Here is a 26,435-nt window from a genome sequence, read left to right as displayed (position 1 = left end):
CCCTATGTCTGTGTTTGTGTGTGTATACATAGATGGATACAGAGTAGGGGCTGATGTGGGTGTGTTAAGTGAAGGGAAGAAAAGAAGGGGAGGAGGTCCTAAACAGACAAGAAAAGGAAGAGCTGCATTTAAAAAAACACGTTTATAAATGTATAGAGAAAGTAAATATGATTTATAAGGTCACGAAACAAATAGAAATAAAATTTCCTGTATGGGCAAATAATTTATTCAAGGCTGTAAGGTGAGAGAGAATGTGATGGAGTCAAAATGAATTAAATTCAGGACTATTTAATTTAGAAAGACTCTTCTCTCTTCATGATCTAAGACAGTGTGGCTAGTTCACAGCATGTTCTTCTTTTAGAAAACTAACTGCAAAGTAAATACTTAGTATGCTTTTGCAAAATAACAAGATTATTCATGTATATTCGTCCTCCTGTGGTTGGGATTGCGTCATTCCTTATTGTTAGGTCAGGGGTGTTTTCACTTGTTTCAAATTCATAAATAGACGGTTTCAGCATTGCTGTCTTAACATCTGTTTTTGACTTCTCCTTCTTACAGTTACAGATTTATGGTAATGGAAAGACTAGGAATAGATTTGCAGAAGATCTCAGACCAGAATGGTACTTTTAAAAAGTCAACTGTCCTGCAGCTAGGTATCCGAATGGTAAGAAGGAATGACTTATTTCCCATGCTCCATTTTCAGATTATTTACTTGTTACAACATACAAATTGTTGCCCTTTGTGGAATTATCAGAGAATGAAGGATTATTGCCCTAGAAATGTCAGTTATTGAGAGTAGCTGCTATTTTGGTGAAATTGATAACCGTGGGCTCTGTAAGTGACAGAATGTGCTGCGTTTGGCACTACAAACTCAATTAGGCTTTGGTTCTACAGTCTGATTTTTTTTTTTTTCTCACAGCTTTGTTTTACACATCAGAACAAGCTTGCATTGCTATAAGAATAACCTCTCTTTTGTCAGTTATATTTATAACAATGCAAACTGTGGCAAAATATATTATTTTCCATACTACACACATGATGATAAGGAGGGTGCTATAAAGTTTTTATTATGAGTTTGGGATGGTGGCAGTAATTAGTGTGGCAATGAATAATATATACTTTGCCAAATAAGAAGCAATGAAATCTTAATAGCACCCATGCACACATTTTGTTTATACCACATATTTGTCTTATCTTGTTTGTGTTTGGTGTGCCTAAGCTCCATTTTATCTTTTTCCATTTTAGATAAAGTGCAACTACTCATGCCAGGTTGGGATGTGGCAAATAGAACTCATTAATTTTCCCATTCATCCTCTAGCCAGCCAGCAAATGTTTATTGAGCGCTAGGTGCAGGTAATATGCAAGTCTCCTGGGCTTCACAGATGAAGCATAGGTGTTTTCTGTTACTCCACAGAGAGAGAATGTGTTTCTCTGTGCTTGTGAACATGGGGTTTTGTTATGGGGTCCCCAGAACTTACTTATAATTATTTCTTGAGTGAGGAGTTGCTGAGTGGGCGTCATGATTACTTCACTTTACTGTGTTTTTCCTCTTTGCACAGTGTGATTTGGCTCCCAGGCTGTCGGGAGCATAGGCATAGGCATTGTTGAAGCTTGGCTTCCTCTTCATCAGAGGTTCAGTTAAAACACTTGATATATGAGGATAATTTTATTCAGCTTTTTCCCAGGATGAGTGACCAGCACATGTGATAATTTTAGAATATGTAAGTGCATAATTGTGAAATACATCACCTTGTTGTTGTTAATATGCAAAAATAGATGTTATTCTCTATTTAAAATGTTCAGGTTGATCATGAATTCCAAATAGACATCAGTATAATCTTATATGTCTCCTTCCACAGTTGGATGTACTGGAATATATACATGAAAATGAATATGTTCATGGTGATATAAAAGCAGCAAACCTACTTTTGGGTTACAGAAATCCAGATCGGGTAAGTACAGTATTAAGCTTTTGCTGCTTTAAAGTACCATACTGAGACATTTGAAAGACAAATTCGTAACCTGGAAGAGTTTGCAGATGAGGATGTAACATGATGAGTGTTGTAATTTATCGTATCTTGCTTATACAATTTAATGCGCTGAACTAATAAGTGATTAGGATAAGGAAACTGAGACTCAGAGAGGTTAAATAATATGTTAATGAATATGTAATTAAGAAGTGCTGAGCAGGAATTTGAACTTCTGAGCAAATATAAACAAAGAATCATCAAAATCCAATGAAAGATGGGATGGATTTATGCAGAGATTTTAAAAAAGCTGTCACATTAGTTCCTTTTCCACTGTATAAACAAGTTTTAAACAGAGCAGCATTTCCAGTAGAACTTTCTGTGATGATGGTAATATCCTATGTGTTACTGTGCAGTATGGTAGTCGTTAGTCACACATGGCTATGAAGCACTGGAAATGTGGGCAGTGTACCACCAAATGCTGATGAGAATGTGGAGCAACAGAAACTTCCATTCATCGCTGGTGGGAATGCAAAATAGTATGGCCACTGTGGAAGACAGTTTGTCAGTTTCTTACAAAACTGAACATATTCTAACATATGATCTTGGCAGTTATATTCCTTGGTATTACCCAGAGGAGTTGAAAACTTACATCCACACAAATACCTACACACAGATGTTTATAGCAATTTTATTCCTAATTGCCAAAACTTGAAGCAGCCAAGATGTCCTTAAATAGGTGAATGGATAAATAAACAGTGGTTCATCCAGACAATGCAGTAGTACTCAGCGTTAAAAAGAAATGAGCGGTTAAGACATGAAAAGACATAAAGAAAACTTAGATGCATATTACTAAGTGAAAATCTGTGTGATTCCAATTATATAACTTTTGGAAAAGACCAAACTATGGAGACACTAAAAAGATCAGCGATTGCCAAGAGTTAGAGGTAAGGGAGGGGTGAACAGGCAGAGTACAGAGAACTTTTAGGGAAGTGAAATAATCAGGGATACATGTCATTATACATTTGTCAAAACCCATAGAATTTTCAACACCAACAGTGAGCCCTATGTAAACTATGGACATTTGATAATAACGATGTATCAGTGTATGTTCATCCATTGTAACAGATGTAATACTGTGTCATGGGATATTGATAGCATGGGAGGCTGCATTTGGGGGCTGGGAACAAAAGGTATATAAAAACTTACAGATTTAGTGCAATTCATATCAAAATTCCAATGGTATTTTTCATAGTAATAGAAAAAAATAAAATTTGTATTGAACCACAAAAGACCCTGAATAGCCAAAGCAATCTTGAGAAAGAACAAAGCTAGAGGTATTACACTTCCTAATTTCCAACTATATCACAACACTATAGTGATCAAAACAGTATAGCATTGGCATAAAAACAAACACAGCCTAGTGGAACAGGATAGAGAGCAGTGCATATGTGATCAGCTAATCTTTGGCAAGGGTGCCAAGGATATTCAGTGTGACAAAGATAGTTTCATCAATACATGGTGATGGGAAAATGGGATATTCACATGCAAAAGAATGAAATTGGACTCTTACAAAAATAAACTCAAGATGGATTAAAGAGTGAAATTTAACACCTGAAACCATACAACTAGAAGAAACCTAGGGGAAAAGCTTAATTTTAATTGATTTAAATTTCAACAACCACACTGTATCAGCAAAGATTCAAAAAGTTAAAAAATTGAATCTATAAAAAATTAAAAAAGATTTAGCTGAATATTTAACTGACCTGTACGTGAGGAAAGAAATTTCTAAATAAAAATACTCCCCCATCTTAGAAAATATAGAGAAATTTCAAATTTTAAGCTGTCTGTATATTTTAAAAAATTGAAAAGTGAAAGGCAGGTGAAAAACTGGAAAATATGTTTATTTTTAATATTTTTATTGAAGTATAGTCAGTTTATAATGTGTCAATTTCTGGTGTATAGCACAATGCTTCAGTCATATATGAAAATACATATATTCATTTTCATCTTTTTAATCATGTTACTACAAAATATTCAATATAGTTACCTGTGCTATATAGTATAAACTTGTTGTTTATCTATTTTATATATATTAGTTAGTATCTGCAAATCTCAAACTCCCAATTTATCCCTTCCCACCCCTTCCCCCTCTAGTAACCATAAGTTTGTTTTCTATGTCTGTGAGTCTGTTTCTGTTTTATAAATAAATTCGTTTGTCTTTTGTTTGTTTGTTTTAGATTCCACACATAAGTGATGTGGTATTTTTCTTTTTCTTTCTGGCTTACTTCACTTAGAATGACATTCTCCACGTCTATCCATATTGCTGCAAATGGCATTATTTTATTACTTTCTATGGATGAGTAGTAGTTCGTTGTATAAATATAGCACAGCTGCTTTATCCAGTCATCTGTGGATGGACATTTAGGTTGTTTCCATGTCTTGGCTATTGTAAAGAGTGCTGGTATGAACATTGGGATGGATGTATCTTTTTGAATTAAGGTTCCCTTTGGATATATGCCGAGGAGTGGGACTGCTGGATCATATGGTAAGTCTATGTTTAGTCTTTTGAGGAATCTCCGTACTGTTTTCCATAGCAGCTGCACCAAACTACATTCCCACCAGCAGCATAGGAAGGTTCCCTTTTCTCCACACCCTCTCCAGCATTTATCGTTTGTGGACATTTGATGATGGCCATTCTGACTGGTGTGAGGTAATACCTCAGTTATAGTTTTGATTTGCATTTCTCTGATAATTAATGATATTGAGCATTTTTTCATGTGCCTATAGGCCATTTGTATGTCTTCATTGAAGAATTGCTTGTTTAGGTGTTCTGCCCATTTTTGGATTGGGTTGTTGGTTTTTTTCTTATTAAGGTGTATGAGCTGTTTATATATTCTGGAAATTAAGCCCTTGTCTCACTTTTTGCAAATATTTTCTCCCATTCTGTAGGTTGTCCTTTTGTTTCATTTATGGTTTCCTTTGCTGTGCAAAAGCTTGTAAGTTTAATTAGGTCTCATTTGTTTATTTTTTGATTTATTTCTATTGCTTGGGTAGACTGCCCTAGGAGAACACTGCTGAGATTTATGTCAGAGAATGTTTTGCCTATTTTTTCTTTTAAGAAGTTTATAGTGTCTTGTCTTATGTTTAAGTCTTTAAGCTACTTTGAGTTTATTTTTGTGTATGGTGTGAGGGAATATTCTAACTTCACTGATTTACATGCAGCTGGCCAGTTAGGAAATCTATTTATGACAAATATTTTAGGATATATAGCAAGCTCTAAAAAATTAGTAAGAAAAACACTTTCTTAAAACAGTGATTAAATAGAATAAATAGAACAGAGAAGAAATATGAGTGTCTGAGAAATAGATGAAAAAAATTCCCCATCACTAGAAACTAAGAGATATGCAGATCAAAACAGTGAAGCAACATTTTAAAAGAACTTATCAAATAGAAAAAGTCTAAAATAATAATCTGACAATATTGAGGCTGATGTGGGTGCAGGCACTTGTAGAATGCCAGTGGGAACGTAAATTTAATGGGAGTAGGAGAAGAAATTAAGTTAATGGCAGGGCAATTTGGCAGTTTATATTAAAAGCCTTTAAAAGTCTGCATACTTTTTTAAGGTTAGGTTTATTGAAGTACAATTTACAAACAGTAAAATTCTTCCTTTTAAATGTATAGTTTGATGTGTTTTGACACGTTTCCTGTAACCACCACTACAATCAAGACAGCATTTCTATCATCCTCAAAATTCTCTCATCACTCTCTCTAGTCAGTCCCCTTCTCTTGCCCCCTGATGATTCTTTCTCTCGTATTTTTTTTGTGTGTGTATGCATTTTTAGGAATGTCATGCAAGTGAAATTATAGATATGTATTCTTTGTATCTGGCTTCCTTCACTTAGCATAATGTTTTGGAGAATTAACTGTGCTGTATTTCATAAGTAGTTCATTTCCCTTTAATGGTAGATAGTGGTCCTTTGAAAACTACTACAGTTTCTTTATTTGTTTACCTTTGGATGGGTATTTGTGTTCCTAGTTTTGGGCAATGAAGAATAAAGTTACTCTAAACATTCATTTACAGGTTTTTGTGTAGGTATGTTTTAACTTCTTCTGGGTAAATTACTAAGAGTAGAGTCGGAAGTGTATGTTTAATTTTAAAAGAGCCAAACTGTTCTCCGGAGTGATTGTACCATTACACATATCCACCAGCAACATGTGATAATTCCAGTTGCTCCACATCATACCATCACTTGGTTTCATTCATTTAAAAAGTTTAGGCCATTATAGTAGATGTTTAGTCATATATAGTAGTGGATTTTTTAAGTTATTTTATTTGTCTAGTTTTCTACAGGCAGTAGGAGCGTAAATCCAGCCATTGTGTTCCCTCATTGCTAAAAGTAAAATAGACCAGTTTTTAAAATTTCTTTATTTAATTTGAATTGTCTGCTCATGTCTTGTGCCCATTTCTCTAGCTTTTTTTTTTTTTTTTGGTTTTTATTCCCTTGATTTTGAAGAGTTCTTTAGCTATGAATTATATTAGCCCTTCACCTATTGCATATTGTGCAAATATTTTCCCCAAATTTGGCTCTTGTTTTTTGATTATACTTATGGTGTTTCATTGCCATGTAGAAGGTGAATTTTTAAATTTTTAATGTGGTCAAATTTATCAATCTTTTATTAACTGTGAATATTGAGTCATGGTTAGTAACCTTGTACTACAGATAGGTTTTATATGAATTTTATTATATAATACTATTTTTTACATTTAAACCTCTTATTCATTTAGAATTCTTTTACAAGAGGTATTGCCCATTTTGTCTTTTTCTTAAACGGTTTTCCAGTTTATAACACTATTTATTAAAAAAAAAACTTTGCGTCAGTGATATTAGATGCCACTTTTATCATATACTTAAATTTCCTTATGTACTTGAGTTTATTTGTGTACTTCCTATTGGACCCTTCTGGTTTAACTGTTTGTGCTTCATTGTCATACTAGTGCATTAATTTCTGAGGCTTTGTAATGTACTCTAACATCTGGTAAGGCTGGTAGTGTCTTGTAGATTTTCTTTTTCAGTATTTTATAGCTATTCAAATTTTTCTATATTCTGTTGTCTGGCTTCATTTTAAAAAGTACTGCTGATATTTCCATTGGAATTTTGTTAATTTTTTTTCATTATTTAGAGAATATTTATGTAATCAAACCTATGTAGATAAGACTTTACATAGTTAATACAGTGCATTACCCCTTTTAAAATTAATTTAGGGACGACCTGACAACTTTATGGTGTGTAGATGTGTTCTATTCAACAACAAGGAATGTTTTTGTTTCCACCAGTTATTACTGTTGTATCTTCTGGAATATTTTAAAGCTTTGCTTATTTTAGTTTTGCACATTTCTTGTTGCACTTAAATATTAAACCATTTTTGTTTGTGTTGTCAGTGTGGTTTTACTCTACCATTTTATCTTCTGAGTGATTGTGTTTGTGTATATGAAAGTTATTTATTTTTAATACATTCATTTTATATCCTGTTAATTTACTGAATTTGTTTGAGGTACTTTTCATAATGATTCTTCAGAGTTTTCTTAGTAAACTGTCATATTTTATGCAAGTAGATACAGTTTTCCTTCTTTTCCAGTTCTTATATTTCTGATTTGTTTTGTCTAAGGTGCATCCAGTACATAGTAAGTAGACGTGAAGATAGTGATCATTCTTGCCTCTTCTTGATCTTAGTGGAAATGTCTGTGGTAGTACCTCTTTAAATGTGATGCTGTCTTTAGGACTAGTGTGTCTGCATATGTGTGAATATGTGTATGTGAGTGTGTATGTCTTTATATTAAGGAAATAGCCATCAATTCCTATGTTCCTGAACTCATGCTTTGTTTTTATGGAATGGATATTGAGTTTTGTCAAGTGATTGTTTAGTACATATGGAAATGATCATGTTTTTCTCAGATCACCTAATATGGTGTAATTATTGCTATGCCTCTAATATTGAACCAACCTTATTTCCTGGAATAAATCTGACTTTGTTATGGTATATTATTTACTTATTATGATACTGAAGTGTGTTCACTACTATTTTATGTAGTATTTTCATACTAGTATTTATAAGTGATGCTGGTCTGTAATTATCTATTTTTGTACAATTTTTATCAGATTCAAGTATCAACATTCTAATTACCTCATAAAAAGAATTTGCAGGTTTCCGTTCATTTTCTGTGTTCCATACCTATTTCTGTTATGTTGGCACCATTTGGTTTTTAAATGTGAAAGTTTTTTGGTTCTGCTGCTTTTCTGTAGGGAAGTTCCTTGTAACTCTTATTTTTTCCTATGGAAATTGGTTACAGCTCTTAAGCTGTATTTGGGTCAGTTTTAGTTGTTATCTCTTGTCTAGTTTTTCAGATTTATTTGTGTGGTGGTCTGAACTATAGTCTTTTATGACTTTTAAATTTCTTCTACTTTAGTGGTTGTTTCCTTCTATAGTTTTCACTTTATTTTTGCTTTTTCCCTTTTTTCTGTTCTGATGAAAGCGGCTAGTTTGTCTATTACGTTAATTTTTCAGCAAACTTGGATTTTGAGTTATTAATGAGATATATTGTTTTTCTTTTTTCTATTTCACTTCTGATTTTGCCTTTATTATATCTTTTCATCTGCTCTTTTAATTTTACCTTTTTGTTCTTTTTCTTGGTCTTCAATTTGGGATCTAATTAATTTATTTTCATTTTTAATCTTTTCTACTTCCATAGGTATTTAAGGCCATGATTTTTCCTCTGGTCACTGTTTTATATTGTACCTTATGGATTTCATTGCACCGTTTTTATTATCTTTATTTTTTAGAAGGTTTGTATTTCTCCTTCACTCAAAAGTAGTGCAGTAGAAGGTTTTAAACTTTTCATGTAGAAGGACCTTTTAAAAATTGTTATTAAAATCTAGACTTGTGACAAGATGGTCAGAGTACTGCTATAATAATTTTACTCTTTGGAATGCACTGAAGCTTTTATTATGACTTAGAATCAATTTTTGTCAGTCTTCCATGTTTTCTTGAGAAAAAGGTAGTCTATATTTTCATAATGTAAAGTTTAAAATATGTCCAAAAGATCTACTTTATTGACTATATTATTTATGTCATCTATACCTTCACTTAGTTTTTGTCCACTTAATCTATTTTGTACCAATTTAAGCCTTCAATGATTAATGTGTTTTTGTTTGTCTCCTTGATTCTCCTGTAGTTTCTGTTTTGTAAAGACCACAGCTGTACTATTTGGTGAATAGTCATAATTATATTGGCTGTCTTTCTTACGTCTTTTCTTTACGCTTATTATATTCACTCAGTTTTTTGGAGGGAGGAGGAGTCTGTTAAAGTTTATATTTTTGTTTGTAGTGATTATCTTGGTATTTACACCTTTTAAAGATGCTTTGAGCCCACTCTTCTGTATTTAACCTTCTAGTATTACTGTAATAGTCTTTTATGGTTTGTTTTTTTTTTTAACCACAACTTTAATCAGTTCACTGTTACTGAACTTAACTTTATTTTCCTTCTTTCCTTACCATTGTCTCATTTTTCAGTCATACTACTGTGTCAGAATATGCATATTTATATATTCTTCATTTATCCCTAGCCTTGTTTTTTAATCTTAGATCATTAAGTATTTTAAATGCTCACCCTTCTGTCCTTTTGCCTGTTACTCATCTTTTGATAGGATGAAACTAATCTTCTAGTAGTTTGCTCAAGAAGTGCCCATGGGTATAGTATTCCTTTGTATGTGTAAAACTTTTTCAATAGCCTTTGATGCTTGAGGGAAAGCTGGGGTGGATTTAAAATACTTAGTTCATAATTTTTTCCATTGAATTTCTTGAAAATGCTAATGTATTTTTGCCTTGTTTTGCAGTTTGCTTTTAAGAAGTTTGCTGCCAGTTTACTCCTCTTACTATTGTATTTTATTTGTCCTTTTTGCCATGCTGTCTTTAGGATTTTTTTCCTTTATTACCTGGATATGTTTTAGAATAGATCATCATGTGTCAGTTTCCCCAGATATCTTGTGGGGCCTTTTGATATATAATCAAGCCTTTTATTTCCAGGAAGTTTTCTTGTTTATAGTTTTAAATATTAGTTCTCCCTTCATGTATGTTTTGAATTAGAACTATGGAGAAAGAAATTTTAGCAGTAAAGTATTTAAGGAGCAGAGAAAAGATCCAAAATTAGAGAAGATGTTGAATGGTTTGGCAAGAGAAAAAAGCAAGAAAAGTTGACATTTATATAGCTTGTATCAAAGGAATAGGGCTGTAAGGATTGAGGTAAAATTGGGAAGTAGTTAAAAAAAGAGGTGCTGGGTAAGAGTAGCTGCTGTGTTAACTAAGGTGGGATGGAAAGGTCCTGGCGGGGATAATAAAGTCATGGCCTGGATGGCCCATTGAGGACACAGTTGATGTTCTGGGTTGCTTTTATTTTATTGGCTTTTTTTGAGAAAAAAAATTTCTCCAAATAATATTTATAGTGGGATCAAACAATGTTTTTCTTTAAAAATAGTCAGATAGCCTCATTGAGAGTTTGAATGGCCGATTATAGATATTGTGAGTCTTCTCATCTCTCTCCCTGTATCTTAACAGTATTTTGGCCATTTCTTACTAATTCATCTCATACTATCCAAATTTAGAATTTTTAAGACTCTCAAAGTGTACACATTTTACCTTCTTTCATGATTTTCAGCATTTTTATTAAAAGAAAAAAATCCCAATTTCACCTGTGGAAAAATCTCATAAAAAAAAATCTGGAATTTCTTGTGTACTTCTTTACATCCTCTGTGTTTTAGTAAGATATTAAAAAAAAAACTTCATTTTAGGCAAAAGTTTAAAGAAAATGCTTTAGTGCTAATATTGTATTTGGTAGGAGAAATAGAAATCAAGTGTACTGGTTTGCTTAAAAAAATTCTTTAAATTAAAATGATGTTACCAGAAATAATACCAAGTAGTGGTTTTGCTAATGAGTACCACCCATTTGGCTGCATCTCCCAGTGTCACTAGTGAAGGAAGTTGAAGCATTTTAACTAAAATCAGGGTTTGTACCCATCTTTTTATTTCAGTGGTGCTGATGCTCTCCTCACGTATGGAGGCCCGGGCCTTTGTTTATCAGAAAGAAGCACATTGTTTTTTCATGCAAAGATAACATTCATACTCTTCCAGAAAGCCTTTCTTGATGATTCTGGTCTGTACTGATCTCCATTTCTAATTTCCTTTAGCTTCTAATGTGTGTTTGAAACACATGAGCTCTCAAGTCTCACTTGTCTTGTATTGTCTTATATTCTGAACTAGAAAGAACTCCCTGAGGCTTACAGGTAGGTATATTCTCTTCCTTCTTTCGTATTCCTCATAGCATCTAGGTTAGTGTTCCTTTTGTAATAAGCGTTCAAAAAATTCTTTGTTGGCTTCTCAGAACATGAGGCTAATACCCCTCACTTAGAACCAGGACCACCTTGATTGTTCTGCCTCTTGACCCCACCATGCTCCCTGTGTTTCTGCCCCAAAGTTGCCTGCTAAGTCAAAGAGGAATGCCCTCGCAGTTAGAGAAGAGCAGTTCATGTCAACATCGGGAGTGATAAGTATACTGTGATTTTTACAAATTCTTGTTTGATTCCTGGGATTGTGTTGGACTGAAAGTCGAGAAACCAGGTTCTAGTCTCAGCTCTGACATTGAGCAGAATTGCAGCTTTCAGCAAATCATTTAACCTGTGTGGACTTTGGCTTTCTGGTCCATAAAACGTGGGACTCTAAGTGATCTCAAAAGTTCCTTCTTGCTGTAAAAGTCTGTGATTCTCTGACAGTATGTTTTCCAAGTACTTAATGCTTATTGCTGAAGGTAATATTTCTTATGTTTCCAAAGTGTCTTGTTTATTGTGCAAAGTTAGAGAAATTTAAATTGAGAAAAAAATTTAATGATCTGGGAGCAGGAATTGTAGTACCTGACCTGTGTCTGGTGGCAAAATACTCACTTTCAGATTCCCTAGGATATCCATAGGGTAGGGTCATAAGCCTCATTAAAGCTGCTTGTTCACTGTTTGCTAGAGGGAATTCTAACATAATCTATTTATCCATCACAGTTACTTGCAAGATGGAGTGACTTTGTGTTTGTAAGAATTTTGCATGGTATGTGCACATAATACGGTTACCATTTAGAGAGAGCATTTCCTTTGTTGAACATATATAGCCCTGGTAACATACTTCTGTATTTTATTAGCTCCAGAGTAGCACTGATGGTCTTAGCTTGAGGATGCCATAATATTATTACATGGTACAGATGACAAGGCTATTTTAAAATACTTTGATATCACATGTACAGCTTATATTGTAGGTTAAGTAACATGGTGCTGTTTATATTCACTTAAAGCATGCAGCAACATACGTGTTATTTTCTTTCTTCCCAGTAAGATTCTGCTATATTTTTTCAATTGAGCAAAGAGACTATGAAAATTGCCCCTATGATTTTTTGTTACTTGAACTTTTAAAATTAGTATTTTATGAGTTTTATATTAATAGAATTATTTTTAAAATATATACTTTCACTGAATTTTTTATCTCAATATAATTATATATCATATGACTTGTTTATGAGATTCAATAGATTGTATGTATCTGATATTCATAGATCAGTTCTATAAACTTACTGTTTTGGGATTCTTTCAGAATGATTTGTCAAGTAAAACTAAAGTCAGTTCCAAATTTTGTTTCCATCTAACATTCTGTAATGTGTTAGTACTATTGTGTTTTACTACACTCCAATTTATTACTTTAAAATTATTATAAGTAATTAAACATATTATTAGCTCTGTATCTGACACTTCATAGTGTTCCTATCATTAAAACTTATTGTTAACATGTATATATTAAGATGTCTGATTTTGAATCAGATTCGGTCCATATAAAAATTCTTATTTCAGAGCACTATGCAAATGACAGCTGTATGAATATGGGCTACTACAGTCTTATTATTGGAGGGTGGTGATGGGAAAATACTGAAGAAAACATCATAATAATTATAATTTGGAAGCCATGCTTTCCATACTTAAAATTAATATTTCATGAAGCTTATTTCCCAATGCACAGACTCTGAGAACCTGTGAAATATGTAATTTTGCCTCTAGGAGGACAACAGTTTTTTTAACTTTTATTAAAAAAATTTCAAACAACAACTTTCAATACTGAAAAACAGAGAACTCTGTATACTTATCACTTTGATTTAAAATTTAACATTTTGGAAATTTATTTTATCTATTTTTTGGCTAAAATGCTTTAAAATGGAGATACGGCATTCTGCCTCAAAATACTTCAGTGTGTATGCAAATAAGGACAGTTCACTATATTATCACAATGCTTTTACCCACTTAACAAAATTAACAGTCATTACTTAGTATCAGGTATAGTTTTAATTCTACTCTCTTCTTTTCCCTAAAATTTAAGAGAAAATGGGAATACAGACATTTTTGAATTCCAGTTATACTTACTGTTTTTTCTTCTTACTGTTTATTGCAGTAGACTTCTCTGCCACAGGCTCCTTTTTCATAAAGTGAGTAGCCTAGATCATATGATCTCTTTGGTCCCTTTTAGTTCTGAGTCTCTTCCTGGATAGAACTGGTTGTTAGCAATGAATCTGATTTAGGAAACTGCTGTTACAGAACCAAGTGAGCATGATTTTTTTCAGTTAAATGTCCATCAGGAGAGCATGTTCGTGGTCTTGTAAATAGGAAAACAGGAATTATGTTTTATTCACTGATGTGTATCCAGCAGCTGGCACAAAGCATGGCATATAAGCACTCAGTAAATAAACGGTGGGTGAACAATGAGTAATCAAATAGGCTAATGCACAAATGAATTAATTAATTAGTCTTTTAATGTTCAGGAGTAACAGGTAAAGCCAACCAATATAGTTGGATATAGTTTAACAAGTACAGCAGCTAAGCTATTTGTACATTTCTTAAATTCCTGTTGGGAGAAGTCTAACCACTGTGTCAAGAGATCTTTACTACTTAATATAGTCATTATGAGTGTTTTCTTACAGACAAGAGTTCTGTCAGCATATTCACAAAAAGAAATGAGAATGGGGACTGTTCCGGGTTGAATTGTATCCCCTTCAAAAGATGTTAAAATCCCAACCCACCTGTAGATGTGACCTTATTTGGAAATAAGATCTTTGCAGATGATCAAGTTAAGATGAGGTCATTAGGGAGGGCCCTAATCCAATATGACTGGTATTCTTATTAAAAAAGGAAATTTGGACATAGAGACAGACATGCATAGGGGAAAGAAGATGTGAAGAGACAGGGAGAATTCCTTCTAGGAGCCAAGGAACACCTGAGACTACCAGAAGCTAGGAGAGAAGCATGAAGCAGATTACCCCTCACAGCCCTCAGGAGGAGCCAGCCCTACCAGTACCTTGATTTCAGACTTCTAGCCTCCAGAACTCTGAGACAATACATTTCTGTTGTTGAAGTCATCCAGGATGTGGTACCTTATTATAGCAGCCACGCATAACTGATTCAGGGACCTAGATGTAAAGCTTTGAATGGAGGTTGAGATAACCAGTTTTCTAAATAATTTTAATAAAAACCCCAGGGTAATGTTCTGTTCCATGTAAGTTGCTAACACTTAACATGGATGCCAGTGTATTTTGGCAATATATGAGCTTTGGGTACTAGGATAAGGAAAGAAAAAGAAAAGGGGGAAAGTAAGAACAGAAAGCACTTTTATTTTACGTAGAGCCGCTCCAGGCAGGGCCAAATTGGTAGTGTGTCTACCATGACTTGTTCTTACACATGGGATCTCCAGGCAGTTAGTTCCTGAACACGTGTGGTGGAATCTCCATTTAGTGATACACACAGTGTGCTTGTTGTCCTCGTTCCGGATCAGAAGAAGGTATTAAAAGAGGGGTGTTTACCGCCTCCTATTCCCAGGCAAAAGTTTGTTAGACGTTTGAGACTATTTGCATAACTTTCAATTATAATGGGGATTCAGTGCAGAATAGTTAAGGTTGTGAGCTCTGAAATTCTCAGGTTTGAGTTCTGGCTCTACCCCCTTGTTAGTTCCGTATTCTTAGCCATATTATTTTATCTCTCTGTGCTTCCATTTTTAAATTTAAAAAAAAAAAAGGATAATAGTACTTGTTTAAAAAGGTACTATAAAGATCAAATGATTTAAACATACGAAAGGTTTAGACCAGTATCAGGCACATAGTAGAGGCTAGAAAATAATTTTTTAGATTGTATTATTTTTAAGCTTATGACAAAAGAACCTTTTTCCATGCTCCCTCGAAACTGTTTAGATTTATGAAGAAAGACATTTGATGTTCTGGTTAGTTGTTAAAAAAATGGTAATGAATTGGATTTAAGAAGAGTAATTCCCCCTGGTGTGCAGGTTGATGATAGATGTCCCTTAAGTTGTAGAGAACAGCATTCAGGGTCTGTTTTCTATATAAGGGAGAAAGATTCCCATTTTAGGAATTTAGATGCTCTGTAAGTATAGGGTGGTCTATTTAACAAATCACCTATCCCCAAGAATATAGTTCCAAAGGAGTTAATGCTGTTGAAAAATTAGTGTTTGACTGTTCATAATCAATACATATTTATTGATGCCTACTGGGTCCCACTGGTCATATTATTTATTTCTAAAGGCCAGGTGCATACACGACTAAAGAACTGTGTATGACAGAAATATTTGAGCATTTTAATTTATAAAGGGCTATGTATTTTTTTTCTAGTTAGTATGGGTAAAATGGTGTTTCTGAATTTAGAATCAACTCACTGAGCTGTATAAATCGGATGGATTAAGAGGTACATATGTTTAGGGGTGCTTAAAAGAACTGTAGATCCCCAAGTGGCTGTGTGTTTAAGAATGGCATGATTGCTGGCAACCTCAAACATTATTTTTGAAATCAAAAGAGTTTGTAGTTAATGTAGAGCAAGGAGACCTTTTTTTTTTTATGTTGGATAACTGTTTTATGTAGAAAAAACTTACATGTGGTGAAACTTCATATATGACAGTCAAATTTTATCAGCTAACGTTTTGTGAGTACCTGTTGCTTCCAGACATACCAAGCTTGGATTAATGCTTATTGACATATTGAAAAGTCTTAAGCTCCGATTTGATTTAGACAAGAAGACCATAAGTTAGATGCAATTCAGATTATCCTCTTCCATTGCCTATTTATTTTGTTGAAGGACAGACACACGTTAGGCCTCTCATACAACATTGGAAAGAATTGTAGGTTCTTTCATGTAATCTTGGAGAACTTTTGTGAAGAGGACAAATGAGAAGTTGACTATAGCTGGAAAGGTTTTTTTCTTTTGTAGGTGAAGGCATTTTTAGTAAAGAAGCAGTTGCTGGCTTGTGAGTTACTGAGGGGCTTTTCCCGCGAAGTCTGGGAAGCATGTTAAGTCGCAGCCACGTTGGGCCACATAGGCTTTCATATACTGCTGAGGGAACCAGGGTGGAACAGAAGAGCAGGTCATGGGGTCAAAATGCTAGCAGCATTTGGAAGACGGCTAAAGATAACTCAGTGTTTGGTTATGATGCTTGAATTTATGGTGCTATTTAAGGGAGTCGTAGACTTGGGCCTGATGGTGTGAAGAGAGATGAGGTGCAGCTTTCTGCTGTTTCTTCATATGATAAGTTCCTGGGTATGTCTTCAAGTCTCACTCCCAATGAGCATTAAATATAAAGGAAATAAAGGATAAAGTTCCAGATTTGAAATGTGAGTAGGTAGTTGTGAGGTCCAGGAGGGAAAAAAAATATCCAACATATAAAGCATGTTTAAAAAAATATAAGACCAAACTATATTTTTGAAAAATACATTTTCATGCTTAGTTGAATAAACATCGTATTTTAAAAGTGACCTGGCACCTTTTAAAAGTTGTATTCTTTTCTCCAGGCTGAAGAGCAGTAATGAACACATAAAATCCTCAGGCACTGTGTCACTGGCAAAAAGAAGGTCGAGAAGTTGAGGAGAAACAAAAAAGTACCGTATAATAAAAGAGTAAAAAGCACAGATTTATATCAGAATGTAGTAGCATCTATGAGGCTACAAGGTTTTAAATAGATATGAATGACTTTTGTGAACATAAACATGCTGCTTATTCACTCCATGCTTCGTTCCTCTTTTGGCAGGTAGTCATTTCCATTAGTCAGTAAGCGTTTAGTTTATTGTGAAGATTTTCACATTACAGTATCTTGTTGAAAGAATAGGAAAATATTATGTGCTATTCAATAAGATAAATGCTGGCTTTTTAAAAATAAGAGCCTTTAAAGTTGCTGAATAAGTCTATATATTTTTCCTAGAGTTTTAAAAGTGTTTTCTAAATTACCATTAAACAAAGTCATGAATAGTGACTGTCTCTCTGTAGTATAATTTCCATCAGTCTCTGATGAGAGTTTAAGACACATTTCTTGCTACAACAGGGTATGCTAATTAAAAGGGTTTAATTGTATAAAATAGTCCAGATGATGATAAGGTGATTAGATTATACAACAGGAACGATTGAAATGCTTAAAAAGTGAATCACATTTTTGGGCTGTATATGCTTCTGTTCTCTAATGTGAATCTGCAAAACAGAGGTAAAGTAGTAATGTCATTTAGTGGGGGATCACATCCTAGTGGGCAATGACATTTGTCCATATTAGCATCTTCTTTCTCTTCCAGCTCCATCATCTCTTGCACCCCTTCTCCAGCTCACATTTTCCTGTCCATCATATCCAGTGTTGAGAAATGCTTCCATCTGAGCCATTCTGGCTGCTCCATACTTAGGGTTCCTGGTTCCTTGAGAAGCAGGAAGGCAGCAGATTTGACTCTTGATGGGAAGGAGGGCCTTTACTTTTTCTGTCACCTTTGAGTCTGTCACTCAGTTCTGTATAAACTGAGAGAAGCAGGAACTGGTTGGGCTAGAGTGTTAGCCATCAATCAACCAGTATGCTTTTGGTACAAAAATGAGTAAGTCATTTTCTTTCCAAATTTCCTCCTCTTTCTTTTTGTCTGTTTATTGACTCCTCACTTACCCAGCCAGCCACACTGTTTTCAGAGTTATCTTTGACTCTTGTCTCTCAACCCTCCTGTCCAATGACTGGTGGCTCTCTTCTTAGTCTCCCCTCTTTTGTTCCCAGTGTCCTAGTCCAGCCTGCCGTTGCTCCTGCCTGGACTATCATCATCTTCTCCTAAGTGGACTCTCCACTTTCATTTCCTCATTGTGATGCTGCCAGAGCTGATATTATTCCTTGCCAAAAACTTTTGGTGACTTCTTTTTGCCTACAGAAGTTATGTCCCTGCTTCTTAGCGTGGTTTTCTATAAACTTACGCTAGCCAGCTTTTCTGGCTTGTGTTGTTTTCACTTACCCCTTCACTCGTGACAGACACTGACCCATGCCCTGGTTTTCCTTGTGTATCTCTTCTTCGCTTTCTCTGTTTGTGGAAATCTCATATTTTTCAAGGCCCAACTCAAATGTCATTTTGTTCTGAGTCCTCCAATTAGAAATAACCTCCCCCTACTCTAAAGTGTTATTAAATTTAAATCTGTATACTTTTGTCAGAGGAGACGTTCCCTCTCCATGTGCTGTGTCATCTCTCCAGCCTCTCTGTGGGACACGTGGAAAAAGCTCAGCCCTCTGGTCAGTCTAAGTTGGGTGGGATCTCAGCTTTGCCAGTTACTATAAGCATATTTGCTTTGCACAGAGCGCCTAACCTCACTCATCGTATTTTCTCATCCTTAGTATATCTTAAAATAGCTTCCTCTTAGGGTCATGAGGGTTAAATGATTTGACTTCTATAAAGCATTTAATGCCTTCACATAACAAGTATTCAGTAATGTGCATTTGTTTTTCTTTTTTTTTTTCCTTTTCAAAATGTATGATTCTTGATATTTTATCATTTTTGGCACTTAAGTGTCTGTTGAAAGGAATTTACTTCAGTTTGTCCAATTACTACCATCAAGTCAAATCAGTAAAATTTTATTTAAGCCTACTGTGCAGAAGGCCTCAGAGTAGGTGCTGTAATGGATACAAAAATGTCCATATATCATCCTAGCCCTTTGTCCCATAGCAGTTTACAGCCTGTAAATGTGAAGCCAAGACGTAAATATAAGCTAAGTAAGTTAGTACATTTTAAAATGGTAAATCCATCTGAACACAAATGAAAACCCGATGAGTTGTCTTGTGGTTAAAGGATCTACTCATGTATGAGTAGTCAGTCTGGGAAGTGTGAAGTGTGAATCCAGGAGGTGTGGTAGGAGGGGGAGAAGAGCATTTGGGGTATCCCTGGAGTGGTGCTGAACCGAAGGCAAAGGCTCTCCTAATGGGATTCAGTGCAAAGCAGAATTATCACAGGGGTGCTCTTTAATCATTCCTTTCACTCATCCATTTGGAAAAACAAAGTGGTGTAAACCTACAAGCATAAGAAAGCAAGGAGAAGGGAAGTAAAAGTTTCATTAAATGCAGAACTTGAGAATGTGGCCTATGTGGTTATAAATCTGGCTAGGTGAAATAGGAAGTTGATTTTTTGAGACAGATCTGTTAGTATAGGAAAGCTGTATTTTCATGATCATCAAAGGCTAATTTGTTTTTCATCTTTATTAGTTTAGTGCTTTTAACCAAGGCTATGATTTACTGACCACCTGTGTCAAATTTGTTTTTCAGAGAGGGAGCTGCTGAGACAGCATTAGGAGTGCAAGGGCTTTACTGGGGGAAGTATATTACCTGTATAACAGAGACATAAAAGGAAAGGAGACAGGTTTGGACAAGGGAAGCTTTCAGTGTGGGATGTTGTAATGATGCTTTTGGAAGAAAAGAGGGCAAAGAAGGATTGAGCAAGGAGAGCTCAAACTATGATGCAGTTCTGAGAAGTCTCAGCCAGTCTGTTAGGAAGCACCAGAGCAAAAGGGTCCCAGTAGAAGAGTCCCCAGTTGGGCAGAAATGGCCACACAGTATTCCTGCCATGATCATTCTTTAGTAGAAGCTGCCCGGGAAGAGTGTTTCCTTGGCTCACATGCTTCAGTGGTTCCTAATGGCCCTGCCCTGGAGACTGTTAGCTTAGTGCACTTCTCACAAGTGAAAGGCTAGTTCTTTCTTCATGGGATTGTACCTCAATGGCTACTACACTGCCTTTTCAGTAATAAAATATTAAAATTCAAAGCCCTTGAAAGCATTAGTTCAAATTAGGTGGGTTTTGGGGGGAGATTGGCGGAGAGCAGGCAGCTGGAAAATTTATTAAAACAATAAATACTTTTGTAAAAGCTGAACTTAGTGTCGGAATAACTTGCATTATTTGGGTATATCATTTTTTTCGTCTATTAAATGTGTATAATGACACATCCTCCCTGCCTACCTTGTGAAGTCATAAAAAAAAAAAAAGAAAACCAAAAAAAAAATCATAGTACATAATTAAGAAAGATAAGAAAAGAATAAGTACCACGTGGAAATGTGAGAGGCATTATAACGTGATTGAAAGATCTATGGGATTGAAGTAAAGAGAAGAGGGCAGGGCTGTTCTATTCATGAAGAAAGGAAATGGTTACTAAATTCAGAAAAATTGCATAAAATTTATTTAAAATGTATTAGCTAAGTATTTAAATTTTCCTGTAACTAGTCTTTTATAATGCAAATAATAACCCTCTACCTGATCTTGGTGTTCTTGAGTTTCCCACTGTAGGCTTGTCTAAAATAGGGATATTATATATATTTATCCTTAAGTGAAAAATATTAATGAGTTGTTATTTTTGATTCCACAGGAAAAAAAGGTTATTGAAAAAAAGTTAATTGAAACTAAGTTTTACTTTAGAGTTCAGTAAACTTTCTCTGTAAAGAGCCAGATAGTAAATACTTAGGTTATGTTGGCCACATATGGATCTCTTTCTTATTCTTCTGTCTTTCTTCTTTTCTTTTTCTCCAATCATATAAAAATCAGTCTTAGCTCAACAAAATTTCAGAAATGGATAGAACCCCAAGTTTGGTACTGTATTAAAAAAAATAGAATGGACACAGTCATATTTGTATAAGTTTGAATCCTGCTTCCATCCTTTGCTAGCTTTGTGACTTGTGCAAGTTATTTAACTACTGGAATGTTCAATTTGCTCACTTGTAAAGTGAGACCAGTGCTACCTGGCTGGGTGATTGCCTGGATTTAATGAAATAATTTCTGAAAGGTACTTTGCCTAGTGATTATCACATAATTTAAACCTCAAATGTCCCAGCTCCCTTTCCTTCCTTCCTTATCTTGTTTGACAACAGTTCCTAGCCATTTTTTTTTCTTTCTTTGAGTTGTCCTGACAAAATTCTAGACTGTGTATTTCTCTTAAGTTACCTTAGTAGAAACTCTGATTTTGACCTAATTTGAGTTGAATTGATTTTTCAGTATTTTAATTACTTGGATAAATTTTGACTTTACTTTCCCTTATATCAAATGTCTACTCACCAAAGGTAATTCCTCCTACATTTCGTCAGTAGTACACACAGTCTGTAATTTTAAAATATATTTATAGATGCTAGTGGTAAAACTTTCATTAGAATTTTGGAGAATGTACCCAATTCTTATAGAATCTATAAGAATATAAATATTTGAACCATTTGCTACACTAGCAGATAAAAATCCAAACTAAAAATAAAAATTTATATAGGTGGGTGGAGATAGATACTTGTTCATTTTTCTATAATGTTCAGTAGCTTTACAATAATATAGGGGGCTTTAACAGCAGATAGGTCATCTAGACAGAAAATAAGGAAACACTGGACTTAAACTATACATTAGATCAGATGGACCTAACAGACATATAGACAGTCCATCAACAGTAGCAGAATACACATTCTTCTCAAGCACACATGGAACATTCTCTAGATCACATGTAAAGTTAGAGAACAGCTCAATAAATGTAAGAAGATTGAAATATTAGGCATCTTTTCTAACCACAGTGTTATGAAACTAGAAATCAATAACAAAAAGGAAACTGGAAAATTCACAAATATGTGGAGATTAAAAGTATGTTCCTGAACAACCAATGGGTCAAGAAGAAATCAAAAGGGAAATAAAAAATATCTTCAGACAAATGAAAATGGAAATACAACACATTAAAACTTATGAGATACAGCAAAAACTTATGAGATACAGCAAAAAGCAGTTCTAAGAGGATAGTATATAGTGATAAACATCTATATTAAGAAACAAAAATCTCAAACAACCTAACTTTACACCTGCAGGAACTAGAAAAAGAACAAACCAAGTGCAAATTAATAGAAGGAAGTAAATGATAAATTTCAGAGTGTAACTACGTGAAATAGAGACTAAAAGGACAATAGAAAAGATCAATGTAATTGAGAGTTGGTTTTTTGAAAATATAAACCATATTGACAAACATTTAACTAAAGTAAGAAAAAGAAAAGACCCAACTAAGTGAAAATAGAAATGAAAGAAGAGACTTTACAACTGATAACACAGATATACTAAGAATCGTAAGAAATTGCTATGAACAATTATATGCCAACAAATTAGATAACCTACAGAAATAAATTCCTACAAATATGCAACCTTCCAAGATTGAATCATTAAGGAATAGGAAATCTAAACAGACCAATTAATTGCTAGTAAGGTAATTTAACCAATAATCAAAAAACCCCTGATAAAGTAAAGTCCAGGACAGGATGGCTCCACTGGTAAATTCTACCAGATATTTAAACCCAGTCCTTTTCAAATTCTTCCAAAAAACAGAAGAGGAAGGAATACTTCCAAACTCATTTTAAGAGTCCAGCATTACTGTGGTACCAAAGCCAAACAAGGACACGAAAGGAAAAAAAAATTACCAATATTCCTGATCACCATAGGTGCAGAAATTCTCAACCAAAAAATTGCAAACCAATGTCAACAGTGCATTCAAGGTGTAATATACCATGTTCAAGTAGGACTTGTTCTTGGAATGCAAGGATGGTTCAAGATACGCATGCCACTCAGTGTGAATCACCATATGAACAAATTGAAGGCCTAGAATCATGATCATGTCAGTAATGTAGAAGAAACTTTTGACAGAATTCAACATTCTTTCATGATTAAAAACTCAAAAAAATTAGGTATGGAAATAAAGTACCTCAACATAACAAAGGCCATTTATGACAAGCCCACAGCCAACATCATAATCAACAGTGAAAAGCTGAAAGCTTTTCATCTGATATCAAGAATAAAACAAGTATACCCACTCACATCACTTTTATCCACTGTAGTACTGAAAGTCCTAGCCAGAGCAATTAGGTAAGAAAGAGAAATAAAAGATATCTAAATTGGAAAGGAATAAGTAAAATGGTCTCTGTGGATGACTCTATATTATATAGAGAAAACCATAAAGACTCCACCAAAAAATTGCTAGAATGAATGAATTCAGTAAAGTTGCAGGATACAAAATCAATATATAAAAATCAGTTGCATTTCTATACCCTAACAATGAGCTATTGGAAGAAAATTAAAACCATTCAATTTACAGTGGCATCAAAAAGAAATGAAATATTTAGGAATAAATTTAACCAAGAATGTGGAAGATATATACACTGAAATCCACAAAACACTGGTGAAAGAAATTCAGGAAGACACAAATAAATGGAAAGATATCCCATGCTCATGGATTAGAAGAATTAATAATGCTAAACTGTCCATACTACCCAAAGCAATCTATGGATTCAGTTTAGTCCCTATCAAAATTCCAGTGGCATTTTTCACAGAAATATTTAAAAAACATATTCTAAAATTTGTATGGAGCCATAAAAGATCCTGAATAGCCAAAGCAATCCTGCAAAGGACAAAACCAAGGCATCACACTTTTTGATTCAAACTATATTACAAAGCTAGAGTAATCAAAACAGTATGGTATTGACATAAAAACAGACACACAGATCACCTGAGCAGATTAGAGAGCCCCAGAAATAAACTCACACATGTACGGTCAATTTTTGACAAAAGAGCCAAGAATATACACGGGGAAATGTTAGTCTCTTAGTCTCTTAAATAAATGGCGTTGGGAAAACTATGCATCCACATGGTAAAAAAATTAATAAATAAAATTGGGTGCCCCCTTATTTGACATAAAAATTAACTCAAAATGGATTAAAACCTTGGACATAAAACTTGAAACCATAAAATTCCTATAGGAAAACATAGGCAGTACACATTTTGACATTAGTCTTAGCATAATCTTTTTAGATATATCTCCTCAGGCAAGGGGGACAAGGCAAAAATAAATAAGTGGGACTACATCAAACTAAAAAGCTTCTGCACAGCAGGGAAACCATCAACAAAACAAAAAGACAACCTACTGAATGGGAGAAGGTATTTTCAAATCACATATCCAATAAGGGGTTAATATCCAAAATATATAAAGAACTCATACTACTCAGCAAAACAAAACAATTTAAAAAATGGGTGAAGGTCCTAAACAGACAGATTTCCAAAGAAGACATCCAGATGGCTGACAGGCACATAAAAGGGTGCTCAGCATCAGTAATCATCAAGGAAGTGCAGATCAAAGCCACAATGAGATATCATCCTAACACCTGTTAGCAAGGCTATTATCAGAAAGGCAAGCGATAACCACTGCTGGTGAGGATGTGGAGAAAAGGGAGCCCTTAGCTACTATGGAAAACTGTATGGAGGTTGCTCGAGTAATTAAAAATAGAACTACTGTATGATCTATCAGTCTAACTTCTCAGTATATATCCAAAGGAAATAAAATCATTATCTCAAAGAGCTCTGTACTCCCATGTTCACTGCGGCATTATTCAAATGAGTTAGTGTATTCTGAGTCAAATGGTTAGTGCATGTTTTCTTTACTATATTATTAATTTCTTGTCTTTATATTAAATGTAGATCCTGCATTGCCCTTCAGAGTTGGACTAACCCAGCACTACCCTGAGTTCCATAGCTCAGTGATGACCAAGAAGGCCTTAAAGTTCTGCTCAGCTTGACTAAGCTTTGGTCAGGTTTCCTCCTAACCATAGCCCCCTGTCCTCCCGTTTCTTACTGCATTTACCCAAGAAAATTTGAAATTGTAATTTCTTTCTCTGCCCCTTTGAGATGTGATTCTTTTAGTGTCTTGCCAGTTTTACAACCCCAGAATGTCTTTCTCAAGGACCTCCAGCACCTGGGAGCCAGGAGTCATCTCTTTAAAATGTAATCTTTAAGAAAGAGTGTGCTCCTTTCTCTTCAGTCTTTGAGGGAGGCTAGAAGCCTAAGCACCAATTATCAAACATAGATGACCTAGTCACGTTGACCAGCCTCCCCTTAATGTTCTCCAGTACTTTTCACTAGCTCAACCTCAGCACTTAAAAACTTTCCCATATTTTGTTTCAGTTGAGTTGGCTTCAGTCACTCTTCTCTATTGCAATAGCTTTGAATAAAGTCTTCCTTATCTATTTAAATCTGATCTAGTGCAATTTCAGTTTGATAGTCATTAAGATGAAGATTCTGAAGTTAGACTCTGGCTCCATTTTACTGCACAAGTCACATAATGTCACTAAGCCTCAGTTTGCTTAAGGGTAAAACGGAGATAATGGTACCTACCTACAGGATTTCTGTTCGTGGGCTGATAAACCTTAAGCTCTTAGCATGCTGTCTGGTGCATGTTAGGCATAACCATATCAGAGCCATAAAATAATCCATAAATTTTAGGGGTTTGTTGTTGTTGTTGTTAGTGACTGCATGAAAAGCTTCTTGATAGCTGTCTTTTAAATAGTGAATTACTGTAATGTATTTAAAATGTTGCTGATTATCAATATGTACATTTTTCGGATACCTGTTTTGCAAAGTGAAATCTATTGAGTACTTGAAATAAAGATAAAAATGCATCATAAATAGTGAAGGCAAGCAACCAGTTATACATATGATCCTGAAGTCTAGTTCCTTTGGGGAGTTACTTCTGAGGCCATGTTGAGAATTGGCATCTGTGAGTGGGAGACAAAACTGAAATATCATGTTTTCAGACACTAGCAAGCTATGTTCTCCAACCAATGAAGAAAACTGTGCTGTTTATATTTTGAAGTTCAAGATATCTCCTACTTAGGCTATCCTGGAACCAAACACTTAAGCTAAAATTTAATTTTTCTTTAATAGATAAATGTTAAAATACAAGTTGTATTGCAACACTTCATTGCCTGAAGCTATATCATGAAACGTTGCCTCAGTCCCTAAATTTTAAGAAATGCATGTGAAACAACACATGCTTAAACGTTGAAACTGCTTTCTTTAGGTGGGGGAGCATGGTAACATACAGCAGGGAACTATGGTAGTGTGGCTACATGTCAGTATAAATGTCCTGTCATAACAGTTCCCTGTTCAGTGTGTGCTCTATCTGTAAAACTGCTTCTCCCCCTTCTTTCTCTCTCCAAAAGTAATCTGAGAAAAATTCACTTGAATTGCTATCTGACTTTTAACAATCTATATTCTGTTTGGAAACCCTGCTTGCAATTC

General features: G+C 34.5%; 1 protein-coding gene across 2 annotated transcripts in view; it reads left to right on the top strand.

The window, feature by feature from the left end:
• VRK2 (VRK serine/threonine kinase 2) overlaps window positions 1-26,435 on the top strand; it is a 101,982-nt gene that overhangs the window by 39,634 nt on the left and 35,913 nt on the right. For both annotated transcript variants that reach the window (XM_072937710.1, XM_072937711.1), the window contains exons 6-7: window positions 559-664; window positions 1,860-1,952. In XM_072937710.1, coding sequence (XP_072793811.1) covers window positions 559-664; window positions 1,860-1,952 — 199 coding nt within the window. The remainder of the gene's footprint in view (window positions 1-558; window positions 665-1,859; window positions 1,953-26,435) is intronic.

Source organism: Vicugna pacos, chromosome 15, assembly GCF_048564905.1.
Source record: "Vicugna pacos chromosome 15, VicPac4, whole genome shotgun sequence".
In the NCBI taxonomy this organism is placed as follows: Eukaryota; Metazoa; Chordata; class Mammalia; order Artiodactyla; family Camelidae; genus Vicugna; species Vicugna pacos.
Note: the sequence above shows the minus strand (reverse complement) of the source record. Positions and strands in the feature narration are given on the sequence as shown.